The sequence below is a fragment of the Dromaius novaehollandiae genome, unplaced genomic scaffold (assembly GCF_036370855.1).
Source record: "Dromaius novaehollandiae isolate bDroNov1 unplaced genomic scaffold, bDroNov1.hap1 HAP1_SCAFFOLD_84, whole genome shotgun sequence".
NCBI lineage: Eukaryota > Metazoa > Chordata > Aves > Casuariiformes > Dromaiidae > Dromaius > Dromaius novaehollandiae.
The window spans coordinates 283463-303437 of NW_026991408.1; the positions used below are offsets into that span (position 1 = coordinate 283463).

A 19975-nucleotide genomic window follows, 5' to 3' on the forward strand; every position below is an offset into this window, starting at 1 on the left:
AGCGAGGCGGTGCTGCTCTTACATGCTATGAGAACGGGGCAGGAGCACGTGGAACGATCAGAGCAAAGCGGGGCGCGCGTTACCGCAGAGCTGCCAGGTCTGAGCGAGACGCCCGTGCCGTGCGCGCGGGGCAGGGTGTGTGGCGCGGCTTTTCCCACGGCCGCCACACGCGACCGTCTCCCGGGCCTGCCGCTGCGGAGGCGAGGCTTAGTTCGCATCGCCCCTCGTGCAGGGCGCGAAGAGCTGCTCCTGCTCCCCGAGCCCAGGGGCTCCAGATGGCAATAGAGCAGAAGAAACTCTGCGGCTGAGATTCTCTGCTTCGAGCGGATGCTTCGATGGGGGTCGCGTCCTTTTGGCCTCGCCGTATCTTGGCCCCAGCTAGACTTTGCAAGGAAGCACACTAAAAAAAAAAAAAAAGGAAAAAGAATTTTAATTGTTCTGGGGAGAAAACAGAGCAGCAGAAGACTTTTCGTGTACGTTTTACAGCTGGGGGTAGGGATAAACAAAGATCTAAAAATAGCTGTAAATGTGAGTGCCTGGAAAAAACAGCCACGTGAGGAAAACAAATGTTTTTCCATGTTTCTTTGTGTTAGTTTAGAAAAACTGGGACAAAACTTTGGCGGGAAAAGGCTGAAATAATTTCAGAATTAACAGCACTTTAGGCTAGTGTTTAAGATTACATGAATACCGCGCTTCAGTTCTTCGAGATGCTTGTGTTAGTAATAGACATATTGAAAGGAAATAACTAGTTCAAAAGTGCAATATTAGGTGATTCCAGCTCCCGCATGCTGTGGGTTCGTCTCCTATCCCTAACAGTGTGTCCGTGTTAACTCTGGATAACAACGGGTCATGTTGGGTTTCCAGGCTTTTTCTCAGGAAACAGATTTTTTTTTTTTTTTTTTTTTTTTGGCAGCTCTGCTGTCAGGTCTGAGGTAGATTCTGCTTCTTAACCTGAGACGTCGTGGGGGCTGGTGGTCTCTGTGTTCAGCGCCGTGTTGCCCCCTCCTCCCTACGTTAGCGGTACGTGAATGGGCCGAAATACTTGTGCCGCGCCGGGGGCGCGTGCGGCGTCACCCTCAGCGCGGTGTGCGTGTAAGCGTTGGGTGGGTGTGTCCGTTGTTCACCCCCCCGCACTGCCTCGGCCTCTGGGAACCTTCGCCTCTCCGGCGGCGTCCCGAGACCGAGCCGGTGCTGCTGACAAGAGCAGCCGCAGCGGCAGGGCGGCGGCTGAGGAGCGAGGCTGCGGGGACGGCAGGTGCCCCGCCCCCCGCCCCGCCCCGCCCCCGCCCCGCCCCCGCCGGCGGAGAGCTCCGCCCCCCGCCCCGCCCCGCGGTGACGCAGCCGTCAGCGGCGGGGCGGGGCGCGTGCGTGCGTGCGTGCGTGCGTCCGCGCGGGCGGGGCGGGGCCTGGCTTGCCCTGCCGGGAGGGGGAGGGCGCACGGGAGGAAGGAGGAAGCCGCCATCTTGGAGCGTCGAGTCGCCATAACAAGGCACCAAGGGGGAGCGAGAGGATTTTATACCTGGGCGAGGGGGGAGCGCGGCTGGTGGCGGTGAGGACGGGCCAGGGCGCCGGGACGGGCGCGGGGCCGCGGGGAGCGGAGCGGAGGCCGCCGCCGCCCGGCCGAGCCCTGCGGCCTGCGCCGCGCCGCGTCGCGGGAGCGGCGGGGCCTGGGCCGGGCCTGGCGGCGCTGAGGGGCCGCGGGCAGGGCGGCGGCGGCGGCGGCGCTCGCTGCCGCCCGGCGGGGCGGCGGGCGGGGGCCGCCCCATTGTTCGCGGCGGGAGGCGCCGGTGTGGCGCAGCTGCGCTTCGCGGGCGGCGCGGCCCGGCCGCGGGGCCCGGGGCGACGCCGCACTGCGGGCTGGCCCGGGCGGCGGCAACAATGGGCGCCGCGGGGGCTCCCGCTTTGTGCCGCCGCGGCTGCCGGCGGGGGAGGGAGCGCTGGGGGGCGGCCGCTGCGCCTGCCTACGTGGGCTGCCTCGGGAGGGGAAGCCCGCGGCGCGGGGCCGCTTTTCGGTCGGGCCGCCGGTTTGCGAAATGGTGGCGCTGCTCGCCTTGGGACGCGGAGGTGTGCCGGGCCCGGGGGGTTGTGCAGCCTTTCGGGGGATCGGCACGAGGCGGGAGGCCGAGGAGCTGGAAGGCTTCTTTAGGAAAAGCGCCGGAGAAACTTGTTGGCGTATCTGGGGTTTTTAGGTGACTTCGTGGTTTCTTTTCTGACTCGTCTGTTTTGGTACGGAAGTAAGGTGAAGGAGGGAGTGTCTTTTCAGAGGAGGCATTGAAGCCGCGCTTCTAGCCTGGAAGTTAACTGGGAGATGATCTTAATTCTAATAAGCTTAAAATTATGCTGTGAAACGCTAATCAGTATGGTGGGACACGTCTGGGAAATTTGAGAAGAGTTTGAATTCCTTTTCCATCTACTTGACTGAAGTGTAGCATTTCTGTCACTTTAAATTTTGCATACCGGTATTGTTTTAAACCTGTATTTTAGCCAGCAGGGGAATATGTGGGTTTTTTGGACACTGAACTTGGTGATCAACAATCTGTTGTTTTTCCCTTTGCATTGTCCTAAGATGCAGATGCTTTGCAGTGAGAAACTGTATGTGTAAGCCTACTTTCTCTTCCTTTGGAAAAGTTTTAAGACTAGGAGTGTCTCGGCTCACCCTTACCATCATGGGGAGAGTTTTTCGGCTCTGGCCATGATTACGTACATTCTGTATGTAAGATGCAAGCTTTGTATTATCTGCTTATGTTTTTGCTAACTTTTTTGTTAAGCGCGGTGTTAGTATTAAGTTACGTGTTCTGAATGTTATCTTTTGAGCGCAATACGGATTGTTAGTGACAGCTGGAATGTAACGTCACGCAGAACACAAGCAGGAAGCTGTGTATCTAGTGTACGTGTGTTTATTCATTGCTTCAGACTGTAGATGAACGAACAGTTTAGGCACAGTCATTTAGACTTAACAAAACAGGAAGCTGCTGTCAGTTCAGCTTGATGATGTCATTAGTTTCACTATTCTGGATGACTTGTAAACTTTTAAATTGGATGTTGGTTTAAAGTAAGCTGACTAAGCTAATTCTGGGGGGTGGAGGAGGGAAAACTTCCACGTTACTCCTGTGTGGGGTTTTTTGTTTTTGTCTTTTTTTTTTTTTTTTTAAAATCATGTGTCGTCATTTCTATTTCCCTTCCTAGTCGAAAGGACAGTCAGAGTATCTTAAGGGTTTCTTCAATTCTACCTGTAATATCTATTTGACATTATGGTCTTGCTTCCTGTCATAAACTTCTGTGTAACGTTGCTTAGTGTTTTATGGGCTGCCTTGTTGTGTCCCAAAGGTGGGTGCATTTCAAGGATAGGCAAAGCAGCAGGTGTAGTTCATGCCTACTTTACAAGGGGGCTAGGTAGTAATTTTTTTCAGATGATTAGTCACAGGAAGGCTGCTGAAAGTACAGTTGTGTACAAAATGGTCTCTGGTGACCTATGGTGTTCTGCTCAGCTTTATAGCAAAGGAAAACAATTTGGTGTGCTTTTGGTACTTAAACTGAGGAAACAGGACAGCAGGTACTTTGTGTTGCATGTTGCCTGAGAAGAAATGATTTTCTTGATAATATATGTTATTGCAGGCTGCTTTACAGTATAAACTGGTGCAAATTCCATAGACAAAAATCCACGTATTAATTGTTGTCATCTGCTTCTCTTTCAGATTGAAGCAAGTGAATTCTGATATAACTCAACTTTGTTAGAGGGCTTTTTTTAAAAAAAAGTTGATCCACAGTGCATCAGAGCAAGTTACTACTTTACTTTTGAGTGACTTACAGGTGCTTGCCTGCATTGCAATAAAGGACTCATATATTGAGCAAGACTTATTTATCTCTTCATTTTGGAGAGTCTAATAAACTGTTATTACAGTTTCTGTACTGACTTTCAAAGTTTTGAAGTCTAAAAAGACATCTTTAAAAATAAAAACATGAGCACGGCCAGAACAGAGAACCCTGTTATAATGGGTCTATCCAGTCAGAATGGGCAGTTGAGAGGCCCTGTAAAACCCAGCGGGGGCCCAGGAGGTGGAGGCACACAAACTCAGCAACAGATGAACCAGCTGAAAAATGCCAACACAATCAATAACGGCACTCAACAGCAAGCACAGAGTATGACCACCACTATTAAGTAAGTATGCATGTAAATGCTAAATAACATCAGCTGACATAAAATAACTTTTAAATTTCATGCATGGGAAAGTGTACTTGGGTTCTTGTGTTTAAAAAATTTTTTTTGTTCTGTTTTATGATATTGGTGACAGAAGTGTCCTGTGACATGTATTTAAAAAAAAAAAGGATTTTCAGGTGTAAACTTCGCTCTGACAATGGTTCTGGTAATGTGTTAGTCGTGAAAATTGAATTTGGCTCTTTGCTTTTCAAAGCAAATAGCCCCTTGACAAAGGTATCCCTACTGAGCAACGTCATCCTGTTCTCTTTGCTCGTTGCAAGCAGTAGGAGAAGGGAGTTGGGGAGTGCAAAGGAACTGAATTGAGACTTAAGTCAGAGGAGGAAATACCATGTAGCCTTAGACCAGTTGTGTATGATTTTCATTTGTTTGCTGCAGATGTCTCTCATGGTGAGAAATTCTTTAAAATCAGGGGTTTTTTTCTCATTGATCTTAAAGTCACTTTTCCCATTAATTTCTGTGAATTAAACAGTAGTGTGCACTCTGCAATGTAACCCTATGGATTTTCATTACTCAAAATCTGAGTCAAGCTAATACAGTACCATTATGATATTCTATGTCGCTTTTATCTGTCCTCCCATCAAACTGTTTTTAGAACTATGCTAATAAAACATGAATGTGCTGGTTGGAAATTCTGATGGATTTGAAAGATTCATGCAGTACAGTAATATGGGACTCTCTCCCCCCCCCCCCCCCCCCGTTATCCCCCAGAATAAAAAAAAAAGCTAGTGTTTTGTTACTCAATTATTTGTGAAGAAAATGCCTAGCATAATAATAGAGCGCCTAATGGAATATTCTGATTTGTAAAATTTGCTTGACTTGCTTCCGTTTTTTTATAAAATGGGTTAATTTGAACAAACTAGTGGGTGAAACTAATCAAAGCTCATTTGCAACTGGGAATGAGGAAGAAAAGACCTTGTTGTCTCCTGTACGTTACTGTGCAGTGACTTTTGAGAGACGGTGGGTGTCTAAATCCCACTGAAAGCAGGAGGCAAAATGTGATGGACTAGTGGCACGTGTGTTACTTAATTTTCTCCTAAAAAAGTGTTTTTATTTGCACGCGTTACTTTTAAATTGTTTAAACTAATTTGTTTTTCAGGGTTTGTTTATTTTCAGTGGGTGAAATACTTGTATGGATTTATTATGGCCAGTTTGCTTTGTATGACTAATTCAGTGCTCCATTTTAAATCAATGTTCTACTGGACTGATATAGTGCCCTAAAAGTGGGACTCGAATCATGACTGGATAAAGACTTAACAGATTCTTTTATGTACTTGGCAGACTGCTGAATTTACTGTATTTGCAGTTTCCTGCCTCTTGCATCCTGCTTAGCTCAGAGAAGACTCGAGCTCGTATGTGTAGATGCTTTTAGTCTTCCAGAGGTGAAAATGCTGCTACTTAAAACTGTTGCTAAGAAAAATCAAAAAACAAAATGAAATGTGTAAAGCAGGGTGTGTTGCGTGGTTTTTTTTGTTTCTGTTTTTTTTGCTATAGACCTGGTGATGACTGGAAGAAGACTTTAAAACTCCCTCCAAAGGATTTGAGAATCAAAACTTCGGTAAGGATGTTTGAATTGTAAGAATGTATTTTGAAAAAAAGATTTAGGAGAAACTGCACTGACAGAATATTTCTCGTAAGCAGAGATTCAAAACCAGTTCATGTCTTGCTATTTTTAAATGAAAAATTAATGTGTTCTCTTACAGTTTTAGGGAAAGATGTTTCCCTTGTAAAGCTTCAAATTTACTTTATATTTTGGGGGGGGGGGTTTGAGTGTGTTGTAACACAGGATTGATTCTCAGTGTCTCCTGCAAGGCAGATCAAAAGGTGTCAGCGTATATTCACAGTTACCAGAAAGTTAATATTTACTTCTCCATTGTATGGTATTGCATAGATTAGTGGGGACTCTTACATAGTAATGGAGTGTGCTTTGTGGTCTTCCTGCATAAGTAATCTCTCATTGAGTCAGACCAATCTGCAGCTGTGGCTTGTATGAACTAATCTTATCGATGTGCTTTTTTTGATTATTCAGGATGTGACCTCCACAAAAGGAAATGAGTTTGAAGATTACTGTTTGAAACGGGAGTTGCTGATGGGAATTTTTGAAATGGGCTGGGAAAAACCATCTCCTATTCAGGTTGTTACAAAGCAGACTAGTTATAAGCAGCAGCTTAGTTTGTATTTATTTATTGAAATTTTTATTCCCACTTAAGCGTTGGATAATCGTGTCATGATTTGGGAAAACTGGGGATTTGGACAGTGGAACTTGGTGATACTTTTGGGATGGAGAGAGATTCTTGCACCAAACTAAATCTTAGCTCCTGAGTGACATAGAAATGGGACTGACTTATGCTTTAAAGAAATTACTTTGGTTTTCCTTTTCTCTGTAGAGGCATTAGTATTTTAATCTCCTGTTCAGTAGCATCCTTCAAACAAATAAGTATTCCCAGTGATAACAGTGCTTTTTCTGTACATTTTTTGGAAAAATTTGTTTGACTTGCCATAGGTTGCAAGTCATTAGTTGTTACAAAGATCCATGTACAGCTTTATTTTTTTATTTTTTATCTTATTTTTTTGTTTTTTAATCTTTTTATTTTTTTTAATCTTAAGCATCTGGAAGGAGGCACAGTGGAAGATACAGGAGTGAGGTTAACATGTTAGCAAATTTACCTTTCTGTCCCTCCATCTGGCTTTCACTTTCAATGCTCATTCTTAATGTTGCTGACTTGCAAACTTTGGGAGTTTTTGGACCTTTTAATTGCTCTTTGGAGGATTATTGTTGACACAGCTGTTCCATTTTATCTGCTTAAGGCACAGAAAAAGCCATGGCTCTAAGTTAAGTGCTTTAACACAGATTCTGACCCGCTGCCTTTCCCACGTGACAAGGTTGAGGGGCTTGGGTTGTTTAGATGTTACTGTAAAAGAAAGCAAAAAGCAGAAGACTTAAGACTGTATTTGGATGTCCGAAGTTTCAGAAGGAAAGCCTGCTGGTTCTGTGATAGATACGTCCTAGAAACATGCGGGTTTGAAACTGCACAGGCTGATACATTTCTCATGTCAAGATATGGATGGTTATCTTTTTTCCATAAGAGGAGTTAATGACTCTCTTCGCCTCCTCACTTTTTTTCTAATTTTTCACTTTTTTCTAATATATCAATATGGGCTTACCATCCTTGCATTACCTGTTTGCTGGTTCTCTTATGACCAGGCGACACAAGGGTGTGAAATGAGATGGTGGGAGCAGAACTGCTGCTGTGTTACAGAACTCTTTCCTGATGGGTTTAACTCCCTCCTGTCATGAGGCTAGAATATGCAGCCGTAGGGTATTGCGTTTATGGGAAAAACGGACTTATTGTGATGCTGTTAGTGAGGAAAGTTGAATTCAGCCAGGCTCTTAAGTGAGCATGGCTTATGATTGCTCATGCACTGACTGTCATTGCATTTCAGGAGGAGAGCATCCCCATTGCTTTATCTGGTAGGGATATCTTGGCTAGAGCGAAAAATGGAACCGGAAAGAGTGGAGCCTACCTCATTCCCTTACTTGAACGGCTAGACTTAAAGAAGGACAATATACAAGGTCAGTTGAGATGGGTTTTGTTTAGCTCCATCCGGGTAATGGTATCAGTACCTATTTAGCACACTGGAATCTAAAACTGTTTGTTGAAATTCTCGGAAGTGTAGGTTATCTGCTCGTATTTTCAAGGAAAGCTGGTGGAGGGAAGGTGGAATTGTGAAAGTCCCACAATTGCTTTCAAAAATCCGAAATGGAGGACGTCCTGTGAACTTTACTGTCTTGCCTTGGAAAGTGGATTTGGAGTAATAAGTGTGGTTGGTGGCTGGGGGCCTGAGGCAGAGGGGGAATATGGAGGAATGTAGCATTCCTCCTAAAGTCTGTATCTGCTCTAGGGAATGAGTGTTTAAGATACAATGTGTTACTAGTAACTCATGCTGAGACTTTTAACTTTCAGCAATGGTGATTGTTCCCACCCGTGAACTAGCCCTGCAGGTCAGTCAAATCTGTATCCAAGTCAGCAAACACATGGGAGGTGCCAAAGTGATGGCAACAACAGGAGGAACCAATTTGCGAGATGACATAATGAGGCTTGATGATACAGGTTGGAGCACTTTTGCTACACTGAAGTTGCTGTTTTTTCGTGGCTTTTAAAGTAGCAGTGGAATTTCTGCCTTTGAGTTATTCATGTGTTATTGTTCGCCTGTCACAGAACAGACTAATATGTTTTATTCACTGTTTGTCTACGGTTGTCATTCTCTCAAACTGTTCATATGAAACCTGGCTGTGACTGCTAGAAACTCTTTGCATTATTTTAGTCACCTAATCTTTTTGCTCTTCCAAACTTACAGTGCATGTGGTGATAGCTACCCCTGGGAGAATTCTCGATCTCATCAAGAAAGGAGTAGCAAAAGTTGAGCATGTCCAGATGATAGTATTGGATGAGGCAAGTTGCTCATGTTAAACGTTTTGGAATTTTTAACACTGAATTAAAGTAATGATCTATTTCAGCAAGCCTCCTCATTATACGCAACAGTAAAACTTTGGTTAAAAACACTACAAAGTCAATCCATTCCTGAATTTTTCTGAGAAAGTGTTTTGGCAAAAGAATTTTTATGCATCTGGATCTTTTGGGTGAATCTTTTAACAAAACAACTTAGAAAAAATTGCCTTTCATGTATTCCTTGCAATTCCTGTGGAATAGATTAACAGACTGTTCTGAAGCGATGGAGTGATTTCGTTTGGTTTCAGGTTATACAGAATGAGTAGTGCTTAGAACGTAATTTTATAAAAGCTGGCATATGAACATCCAGTAGAGCACAGGTTTCTGAATGAGAGGTTGAGAAGGTAGTTGTGTGAAAGCTCTTTGAATCTGATTAAGAACCCTGGTAGCTGCTTTCAGTGTAGTTTCCCATGCCGTTTGTTTTTCTTCAGATTGATTCTGTTTAAATCCAGCTGTTGAGAACCAGCAAAGTTAATTTTTTTTTCTTACTCTGGGATAACCAAGAAATGAATCCTATCTGTAGTAGCTAAATTAAACTTTTTGGAGCATGTTACTAGGATTTGGGGCAGTTGCTTCGTAAAGACAGGTAGAATACTGTGCATTTTGTTTTTTTCCAATGGAATATGACTAGATGATTGAAGCTTGCACCATTAAATTAATTTACTTTCTCTTTCTTCTCTTACAGGCGGATAAGTTACTGTCTCAAGACTTTGTTCAAATAATGGAGGACATTATTCTCACGCTACCTAAAAACAGACAGATTTTGCTCTACTCAGCCACTTTTCCTCTGAGTGTACAGAAGTTCATGGTAGGTGCAGATGTATTCATAAACATATTGATTGTGATGACTTGCACATGAAATGCATGCATGAATGAATGATTCATAACTGTTAGTACTCATTTACTTAGGCATGCAGACATTACCTGCTCGATACCAGCCTAAATCTGGAACAGAAGTGTCAAAGTAGTTTTGCCACTTTAATAAAGAACAGTATCGGGAAAGCTAGATAAGCACTGTTCTTACATAAAAGGCACCATTTTACTTTTTATATAGTTGTTACATGCAGTCTGCACCGATGCAGTGCTTCCAAGAGACACTGATGTCTGGCCTGCTCTATTGCCTTTGATGTATAAATAATCCTTTGTGAAATTTTGCCCGCCCTATCTGTTGTATGCGTAGCCTGAGAGTGGATAGGTGGTGCATTCCTGCCAGGGAAGAACTTAATGCACTGAGGGTGAGAAGTCCTTGCGCTGGTTTGCACATTGGTGTGCCTGCTTTATCTTTAGCTTGAAAGTCTCTCTTTCAGAATTCCCATTTGCAGAAACCCTATGAGATTAATCTGATGGAGGAGCTGACCTTGAAGGGAGTTACCCAGTACTATGCCTATGTAACTGAGCGTCAGAAAGTACACTGCCTCAATACGCTGTTTTCCAGGGTAAGCAACAGGATTTGGTAAGGAATGTACAGAAGCTTTTCTCCTTCAAAAAAAAAAAAAAAAAAGAAAAGAATTAAGGTTTAGGGTAACAAAGATTGGCTAACTATGTTTGTGTGGTTTTCTTTTTCCTGTGCCAAAAAGGGCTGATCTTGCTGTATAAGCTGAAGCTAAAAATATACGTTTCTTGTCCTGTAACTTCATGTTATGGAATGACAGTAATTTTTCTCCTCTTGTGCAAAAATATGTACTGTTTAGGTTACTTGCAGCAAACCTGTTTGGCCTCCTTCCTGTAAAGGGTTTAGAGTTCTTATGTCTTGGACCATTCGTTAGTAAAATGCTGCATTTACTGAACATGCTACTTTTATGTTTAGCTCCAGATTAACCAGTCGATCATTTTCTGCAACTCCTCTCAACGGGTTGAATTGCTAGCCAAAAAGATCTCCCAGTTGGGCTATTCCTGCTTCTATATCCATGCTAAAATGAGGCAGGTGAGTATGAAGTTACAGTAGTTTATCTCCTCCTCCCCTTCTACTCCATACCCAAGGTCAGTCTCTTTCCAGACTTCTTAGTGTAGCTGGTCAGTCAGTATTTAGGAGTTCTTCAGGTCAGGTTACTTGAATCCAGTATAAGCAGAAGCTGCTGCCAGAAGGCGCAGCTTTTATTGCTGCCGTTTCCCTTTTGCCAGCATGAGCCATGATGGACAATCTGGTGCTTGGTGTGGATATACAAACAGTAAATCTTGCACCATATATACAGGGGAATCACATAAGAAGGGCAGTGGCTTTGATCAGAACTTTTGGTGACAGCCCCTGTTGGTACATAACAACTTGCACACATGGCTTTGGTATAAACTGTGCGAAATACCAATGCAGCTTAACTGGTGCAAGGGATTCCTTTGACTGTAGATTAGTTCTCGTGTTCTCTAGCTTTGTACTCAGTTACCTTGCTTCCAACAAGTGCGCTAAGTAACATTGGCAAAAGGTTGAAATGCCATTTGTAACGCAGTAGTACTTTGATATATTTTTCCATATTTATGAGCTAGAGTAAACTCAAATGAAAGCTTCAGAGGAGATCTAGCTTGCTGTCCACTGGACTGACAAGCAAAGCAAATGTTTCTTGGGTCATAAGCAGACCAGTAGTTCTTCAGTCAGATATAGAAGAGGCATAGGTGTTGAGAATTTATGAATGGGTTTCTTTTTTTGGTTAGTTGCTAGTTGATTTTTGTGGCAAAATGTAGGGTGGGTTTGTTTGTTTGTTTGAAGGCTGCAACTTGTTCATTTCAGGTGTGTGTTTTGCTCTTTCAAAGTGATATGACTTAAGCTTAGTGTGGCCAAAATGACTTGTTTGTTGGAAGAGGAGAGTCTTCAGAGACAATTGACTTCTCCCATCACAAATTCTGAATCGGTAGTGAAAAATACTCAGTGGAAAACAAAGTTAGTGCAAAATTCAGTTTTTAGAAGAGAAATGTTTCCAGACTTAATGCAAATAATCACAAATTTAATTCTAGGACATAAAATGAATAAAGCGTGTATGGAATTTAGCAGGGGGCTGGAGGAGACAGTAGTCAGAATATCAGAAATGAAGATAAGATTTGGGCGCACAAAACTTTCTTTGCTCAAACTGTATTTCCATGGAGCTAAGTGTCCTGAAACAGAGTCCTAGCTGATATCTTGTGCTTTCATGTATGCTACTTCCTGTGCTTAATGCTGGCAGAAATTGGTGTGAGATGTTTATTACTGGGAAGGATAAGGGAGGGGTAGTTACTGCAGAGGCCAGTTTGTTGCTTGATGTCATTCCTATTAGTACAGGTCTTCAGTTAACTTAAGCTCCTTTATGTAGACTTAACTGAATAGTTACTTAATACTCCTGTTTTGAGATGACTATGAAGGAAATGTGTGAGGGTTTTGAACCCAATTTTATGTCTTTGTCTAAGAGTGGTGGTACCTGCAAGCGCCTCTTTTGTCTTCAGGGCATATGGAAAAGAAGTCCTGAGAAATATGTTTTAACAGCTTTGTTGTGACTCACTTGCTCTCAGTAATGACGAGGGGTAGGAATGCACTTGATCAAAGTTCAACGTTTGTAACTTCAATATCTACCTGAAAGTCACAGCTGAGCTTTTCTTTGTTTCCAGGAACACCGCAATCGTGTGTTCCACGATTTCCGAAATGGCTTATGCCGCAATCTTGTTTGCACTGGTAAGAGTTCCTAAACACTTTTCTTTTTTTGGAAGGTGGCAATAAAAGGTGGATTAGCCATTAGCTCTTACATAAGAGAGAACTTGATTTGAAATAAAGCAAAATAATAGGTTCGGGTAAGAGAATTTTGTCAAGCTTGTGTGTAGCAGAGTAAAGTTATTCTTGAGGCATATACGTTTTGTCTTTTGTGACAAACGGTGAAAGTGCAAATTGCTAGCAAATCCTGTCATTGTAATAGTTTCCCCCCCATCAGTAAAGTACCATGTTTGTTTTCACATGTGAGAGAGAGTCCTTTAAGTTGTTGGGCTGAAGCTTTATGAAATAACAGCAGAACTGTAGGCAGGACTCCTAGTCTGTGACTAAGATCACCAGAGTACATTTTACTAGTTCTTTGGGTATTTATAACTCATCTTTTTAAAAGTTTTTACAGTTTTGTTTGGCCTGTGTATTATCACAGTTCTTCATTGCACAGCCCGGTTGGGTAGTAATATGGCACTGTCTGCTGATAGCTACATGTATCTGGGTAGTCCTAATAAAAATCATTAGAAGTGTGTGTGTGGGGGGGGGAACAGTTTAGCTAGTTGGATGTCATTCAGATCTTGAGTTTGGTGTGACAATGGCAATGTACTTCATGGAAGAGGAGATGCTTTTATTTAAAAAAAAAAAAAAAACTCAAAAATAATCTAACCTGGAAAATGGGCTTGGTGTTACATACTTTTCCTGCACAGATGTGAAAATCTGGTGTCTTTGCTGTTTTTTCTTCTATCATTCCTGCCTAAAAAGGATAAAGAGTGAAAAGAAGCCAGAACAGAATTTTATGTAAAATGTCATGATACAAGAGAGGTTTATATTTAGAAACTAGTGCAAGTTACTGTTTGTTATTCTTAATCTTTCCACCCCAAATCCTGCCAGCATGTGATCTTGTTGAAATTAACTTTCTTCATGACCTGGATTGTCTTTCAGATCTGTTTACCCGAGGTATTGATATCCAAGCTGTGAATGTGGTGATAAACTTTGATTTCCCAAAGCTGGCAGAGACGTATCTCCATCGTATTGGCAGATCAGGTGAGAGGAGAAGCATCTTTTAGGGAAAACTTAGCTAATAACTGTGACTTTCTTAGGCTTGAATTGGCTTTCGAGAATTACTGAGGCAGTTACTTTAGGCAGTTTTGATTCTCTGACAAATTTCTGACATCATACTTTCTTCAGAGGGACAGCAGTATGTATTTTCAGGTATTGTCTCAGGAGATTATCCTCACAAATAATCCGAATAAATGCCTGTGCTCTTGCAGCTGGCCTGAACAGCTTAATGAAAAAAAGTGTATTTTGCTTTAATCTCAAGAGACTTTCTGGTACTCTTGTTTGCAGTTTGGGAAAATTCAGTACTGAGAACTAAGCTGCCTGGTATCTTAAGCATAGTTTTATTCTGCAGGTACTCTAAAGTGTTGCTAATATCTGGACAAGAGCAAAACACATTACTGAGAAAGGCTTGTATTTGTTGGGGGGAGAGAAGTGGGAAGAGAAGAAAACACTTTGAGAGAGAACAACACATTTTATGTTCTTGTCTGTTACATAACTTAATCGCTGACCACACACACTTCTTGTGGCAAGAACACTTGCTGTTGAGTAAAGGCTGGACACGCATACTGCAGTAGTGGAAGGCTTTTAGTTTGTAATTAATGGGTATATTCAGCTGGAGCATCTTTAGCCTCCTGGATTTTTGCATTCTTACAGCAGTGTGAAACTCCTCAGCGACAGGTGATGTGAAACTCAGAGCCCCATGGCAGGATCTGGGTTCACTCTTATTGGAGAACAATCTGGATCACACCAGAGCCTGCAGACTTTTTCAGTGAACCTTTTATTATTCAGGGTGTGTGGGTTTTTTTTTTTTTTTTTTACCCCCTTTCTTTCTCTTCCCAAGGTCGCTTTGGTCATCTTGGCCTGGCCATCAACTTGATCACCTATGATGATCGATTCAACCTGAAAAGTATTGAGGAGCAGTTGGGAACTGAAATTAAACCCATACCAAGCAACATTGACAAGAGCCTGTATGTGGCAGAATACCACAGTGAACCTGTAGAAGATGAGAAACCATAACCATGTGCGTATGTAAATGCCTTCCTGAGTGCAGAAGTCGTGCTGGATGAAAGAAGAGCTGACAAATATGAATGTTGTTGGAAGGGAAGAGGGGAAAGTGATGCGCTGAAGAGGGTCTGAATGTGAAAACAAAGAGTTTGAGATATCAGTCTGTCAATGCAAGGGATTCTGTGAGTGTGGTGAAGCAGGGTGGGGAGGAAGAGTAACTTTTAGTGGTTTTAATTGAAATGCTGAGCATGTGTTAAGGAGACTAAGGGGGCAGGGAGTGGAAAGGCCAGGATGGCATCTAGCAGCCTCATGAGTTCTTTTCTATATGGCATAGCTAAAAGGAGAAATAGCTGAGGGGCAGAGGGGCAAGCAGTCATGAGAAAGGTGAAGAGAGAAGACTGCTGATTTGAGAGCATAGCAGCAACAACAAAGCCTAAACACCTCATCAGTTAAAAAGAACAGGTTCAAGTTAAAAGATGCTTCTTAAATCATTTGACTTGGGCCTCTTGCAATTAAAGGGTGGGTAGCAAAGGTGTAATTCATCCTTGTTGCCACTTGAGGTCTACTTACCTTAAAAAGAATATGAGGTGTTACTGTAGGGTACCGTTAAGTGCGACTCCTCTGATAACTTTTGGGGAAGAATTGCTGAGTCAGTTCCTTTTATAAGAAGGAAAATTGCCTTGGATTGCAGTTGAGCAAAATGGTTTTAGAGGGTGATGTTTGATCTGTTTTGGTTAAGACACTATATTGTGTAAGATGAGAGATGATTCAGTTTGGGTTGGAAGAAATTTGTGTGTGTACCCTTCTGTTACAAATCATGAATCAGAGAATCCTGAGAAGGCTGCTGAAATTCTTCTCAACTGACAAAAAGTTGCTGCAAAAGCAGGCTGCTGAATTTAGTTAAAATGAACATATGTCCGTTCTCTGAAAACGTTGAAGGAGAGCCCTAACCAGTCATGCCAAGCTGACTTGCAGCCTCTGCTTTCCTGGCTGAATTGTCTGTGTGTGCGTGTGGTTTTTCTTTTCTTTCTTTCTCTCTTTTTTTTTTTTTTTTAATTAAAACAAACTTGGGAAAGGTTCCATGATTTTGTGGAGCAGGAAGCATTGTTGAAGCCAGGCTGGTCCAAAAGATTCAGCTTCAGTTTGCTTTTCCAAAGCTGCTACATAGTCAGTGTGATTCATTTCTTAAGTTCGGGTTATGTGTAAAAAGGATTTAACTGTAGGTGTTGTGGGTTTTTTGTTTTGTTTTTTTAGGCTTTGATTACACATGCCAGAAGGTGAAGCCCTTTGATCCAGATCTGTGACACATCGTTTCTTTGGGGATACCCTTCTCTTTGTGGGTTTTTCTTCGTCTTTTCATTTTGGAACTATGAAGACTAAAGAGCTCGGCCTTTTTTCTTTTTAAATTTGGCAGCAAGGAAGAAAGAAGATAAAAGGAGGAATATCTTTTTGTTTTTCCACTTGTTTGCACTGTGTGCTGATTGAACATTAGTTGCACTAACTGCTGGTTTTAAATTCTTTTTCTTTGGGTGGGAGGGGCAGCAAGGGAAGAAGAGAAACCCTAAAAAGAGAAGAATCTTGATGAACACAAGCTTGTCTGCTATTTCAAATTCTCCAACCACCGACTGAGTGCATTTCAACTTCTCCCTGGTTACTCATCTGTTTTTAAGCTAAAGAGCTTGTTACTTATTCGTGCAAAGTGCCTTATGCTATGAGACCATTCAGAATATTCCCCTTTCCGACACAGCCCAAGGAATCAACAGCTGTTTTTTTTCAGGTCAAAGTTCCCCTTTCTTCCCCTTCTCCTCCTCCCCAAGTACTCAAGCCCAGGGCTGGGAGGTGAAACGTATTGGTAATACTACTTTTTTGTTCAACTTTTTTTTTATTTGGAGGAGTTGATATGCATCTGCAGTTCACCCGCACTGTAAATACCTGTATTTAAAACAAAACCAACTAAAAATCTGGGCTGATTAGGTGCAGCATCATAGCTCCAGAAGGAAAGAGTAGCCTGCCATCCTTTGCAGGAGCCATAAGAAAAGCCCTATGCTCTAGCAGAACACTAAAGACTGGTTTCCATAAGTCTCCATTAGTAGTTACAGCACTTGATATGTAGACTTGTTTCAGAGCCATGGCCCTCTTTCCTCTGGTGCAGTGTGTCCCATAGAAAATCAGATGTGTATATTGTACAAACTTTGTAAATATGATTTTTTTTTTCCTGTTTGGGTTCATATATAACTTTTTTTGATGAAGGTTGCTGGGGTTAAAGGGATTTGACTGATTATGGGAGCAGCTAAAGATGAGAGGGGCTCAGTTTTCTGCAACACTAAACAATGAGAAGTGCTCTGACCTCCGTGAAGAGCAGGCCTCTACAAGTGTCCCTTGTCAGGGTGGGTTTGCTCGAGTGCTGGCAACACTGTCCTGTACCGCTCTTACAGAAGAGATTACTTGCGGGGCTGCGAGGCCTCAAACTCCGTAGCTCAACCTGTTTGAGATGCTCTTCGATTTCCCCCTTAGAAACTTCAGGAACTTTCCAAGCTCTGAAGGGGGCCAAGATCTGTGTTCCACCATGGCGCGAGGGAAATCCAGCAGTGTCAGTGTTGCTGAGCAGTATACGCGTAAGGCGTGGATCTGGGTTTAAAAGAAACCGTAGAAAACCAATTTACATGCATAAACTGACAGTTCTGGAGCTTTATGGGATTGATTCACCTCCTGCAGTGTTGTGCATTTTCTGCCCAAAACAACCTCTGTAGAGACTCGTAAGCAGGTAAGGGCAAGCCCCTGTTAATGTCAGAAGCTGCAGAAAGCTGCTTGCCATCTTCTCTGTTTTGGCATGAATTGCTGTCTGTCATTCTGCGTTGTATATTGCTGGAAAATGCTTTCTGGTCGAGTAGTGTTGCTTTAAATTGTGCCCCTCCCAACATGCTTGATGTTTGGCCTGATCTACAGGCAAGAGGAGTGAGACAAATCAAAAACCGTAAACTTTTTAAATTCCCTTTTAGCCTGTTCAACAACACTGTCAGGAGGCACCTGGATGAATGCAGTTCCTTTTGCTCAGTCATTTATTGTGTATACAGATGCTGCACTCACACCATGCTTGCTTACCTGGATGCAGGAATTAATTTTCTTAATTTCTCCCCACTTTGACTTTTTTTTTTAATACAAGTAAAATTGGAACTACCAGGCAGACTTACCCACCAGTTTCCTTGAGGATCATAAATAGAGACCAGGTGCCTCCTGGCAGCAGCTTTTCAAGATGGAAAGGTTTTTTTTTTTTCCGGGGTTTTTTGTTTTGTTTTGTTTTTTGTTTTTGTTTTGTCAACAGTGACTCCGTAATTGTAGCAAATGCTGCACTAGAGTACAAACTCAAGAGCTTGGTCACAGACACTCTGTGAGCCACGCAGCTACATCTGACTGGCAGGTACTAAATGTAAACAGTTTTGGGGTGCTTTTTTGGGGTGGGGGGTGGGAGTTTGTGGGTGGTAACTTTGACCAAAAGTAAAATCTTGCTCTTGTACTGCAGCCAGCTTATGATTTTCCAGTGAGACAGAAGAGGGATCATTTTAGTGCAACAAAGACATGGAAAATGTAAATAAAAGTTTTGTATCTTGTCAGGGCATGCACATATAACAAGAACAAGATAGCTGTGTTGAGTCAGATGTGTGTGCTCTGCTTGGATTTGTCGTAGGTTAGCCTGGTGCCATGCTTTGATGGTCCCTCTTGAAGCACAGAACTTTTCAATTGAAAGTATTACTTTAAACTTGGCCTCTAACTGAGGATTGGCACTTACCTAGACTATCGGGGGCACCATTTTTAGGTGGCTTCCAGTAAAGAAGGAAGCAGCCTATTTTTGGTGCTAATAGGCTATCTCTAACAGATGCGATCTTGCAAATGGAAAGATGCTCCGGATGGCTAGGATAATCCTAGCCTTTTTTTTTTTCTTTTTTTCTCCCCCCTCTCCCCTTCCCCCCCTTACCCGTATAAGGAGTGTGTATAAACCTTGGCTTCCTCAGAATCCTGGTGACCTCCTGTTCCTAGTGGTCACGTAGCAGCCATTACATTTATGCACTGATTGGAACTAGTCTCTGCCTTCAGTGATGAGTGAAGGTCAAATATTTCCTCTGACAAAGATGATGAGATTCTGATGTACTCTGCATTTTTCCCCTCAGAAGTCTAAAAGTATCACCCGATGAATCTGATGAAATGGAACTTCACAGCTGGGTGAAACCTCTGTGAAGAGGGTGACACAAATCTTCAGTCAATTTATTCTAGATAAACTATAGGGTGGCCTCTGGGTGCATGCTCTGAGTGCACTACAGTTGCTTAGAGGGCTTTTACCAAAGGGAGGGGGGTGGGTTGGTCTCAAATACGTATTTTAATTTCCAGAATGAGATGGGAGCATCTTTCCTTTGCCCTCTGTGACATTTTAGTGGGTAAAAACGCGGAAGCTCAAACAAATGTTGTGTACGTGTTGGTATCAAATCATCTCATTCTGATCCTGTGTTCTTTATTTTTACTGTGGGATGGGGGAGGGTGTCTGCACCAAGAATTTAAAAATGCTTCGCACACGTGATTTTCAAATGACTGGATGCAAATGTGAGCAGGCAGCTGTCCTGCATCTGATCCTGTTCTAGAGGTTACAGAACTGCCATGCCGCACCTCCGGTGTCACCTTCATGGTGGGTCTCGTGCTGGCGCTGGACTGGGTAATGCTGTTGGGGCCAAGCAGCTGTAGGTTTCTGAGGGCAGAGTGAATTTTGTTCCCAGGAACTCTAGCAGTACGACTGCCACTGTAAAGGTTGGCAAAAGTAGTCTGTGCAAGGAATGTTCTGATTGCTATGAACTTCTAGTCCATTTTCTTTTTTTGAATCAGGATTTCTCTTCATAATAAGCCAAGTCTCTGGAGCAAAGAGCATGCATCCAAGCTTAAAAAACAAGGCTTTGGCAAATACCATCCCTTAGGTTTTGCTCAATTCACTATTGTGTTGCTAACGTCCCCACGTGGAAGCATTGTTAAATTCTGCTGTAGACAAGTTAGGGAAGGGTAAGGAGGGGTGGGGGGAGGGATGGGTTTATTAAGATACAGCTTTGCTGTATTTTAACCAATAATTACGGGAAAGGGGTGTCAGGAGAAGAAAATAGTCACTGTTCCCTTTATTGAAAGAAACTGGAACTTTATTTCAAGGAAAAAAAAAAACTGCAATTCAAGTGAGATGTTATAATCCACTGGTCCCTAGTCAAGAGGTTGGTATTTTACTGATAACCAGTGAACAACATGGACTAGTCCTTCAAAACATTCAGGGGAGGGAGGGGAAAATTGGCTTTCTGTTAAATCGGTAATTGGCAAACTCTCCAGTGGAGCTGAAATTTTGTTGAGAATGTGTTTCTGTGGATGTATGTGCGTCACAACACTGACTTGTGAAGAGCTTCATGAGTTCAGAGTGCAGAAAAGATGAATGGTAAAATCCTGATTTTGTTAATTAAACTCAATAAAAGCTCCCTGGAACTCCAGATTTGTTTGGGTATTCCTTTCTTT

The 19975-nt window shown here is 42.7% G+C and overlaps 1 protein-coding gene across 3 annotated transcripts; it reads left to right on the top strand.

Moving 5' to 3' along the window:
- Nucleotides 1–1387: 1387 nt before the first annotated feature.
- Nucleotides 1388–19950, top strand: LOC112991629 (probable ATP-dependent RNA helicase DDX6). 3 transcript variants are annotated; one of them, XM_064504134.1, is made up of 14 exons: nt 1388–1489; nt 3696–4159; nt 5711–5774; nt 6246–6350; nt 7661–7790; nt 8182–8328; nt 8576–8670; nt 9413–9535; nt 10035–10163; nt 10535–10651; nt 12295–12358; nt 13322–13423; nt 14280–14459; nt 15698–19950. In XM_064504134.1, exons 2-13 carry the CDS (start codon nt 3960–3962, stop codon nt 14453–14455), a joined length of 1452 nt encoding a protein of 483 aa, XP_064360204.1. In that variant the 5' UTR covers nt 1388–1489; nt 3696–3959; the 3' UTR covers nt 14456–14459; nt 15698–19950. The 3 variants fall into 3 exon arrangements, with proteins under 3 accessions (XP_064360204.1, XP_064360201.1, XP_064360203.1); XM_064504131.1 differs by having other exon boundaries at nt 1395–1549; XM_064504133.1 differs by having other exon boundaries at nt 1395–1546.
- Nucleotides 19951–19975: the final 25 nt, after the last annotated feature.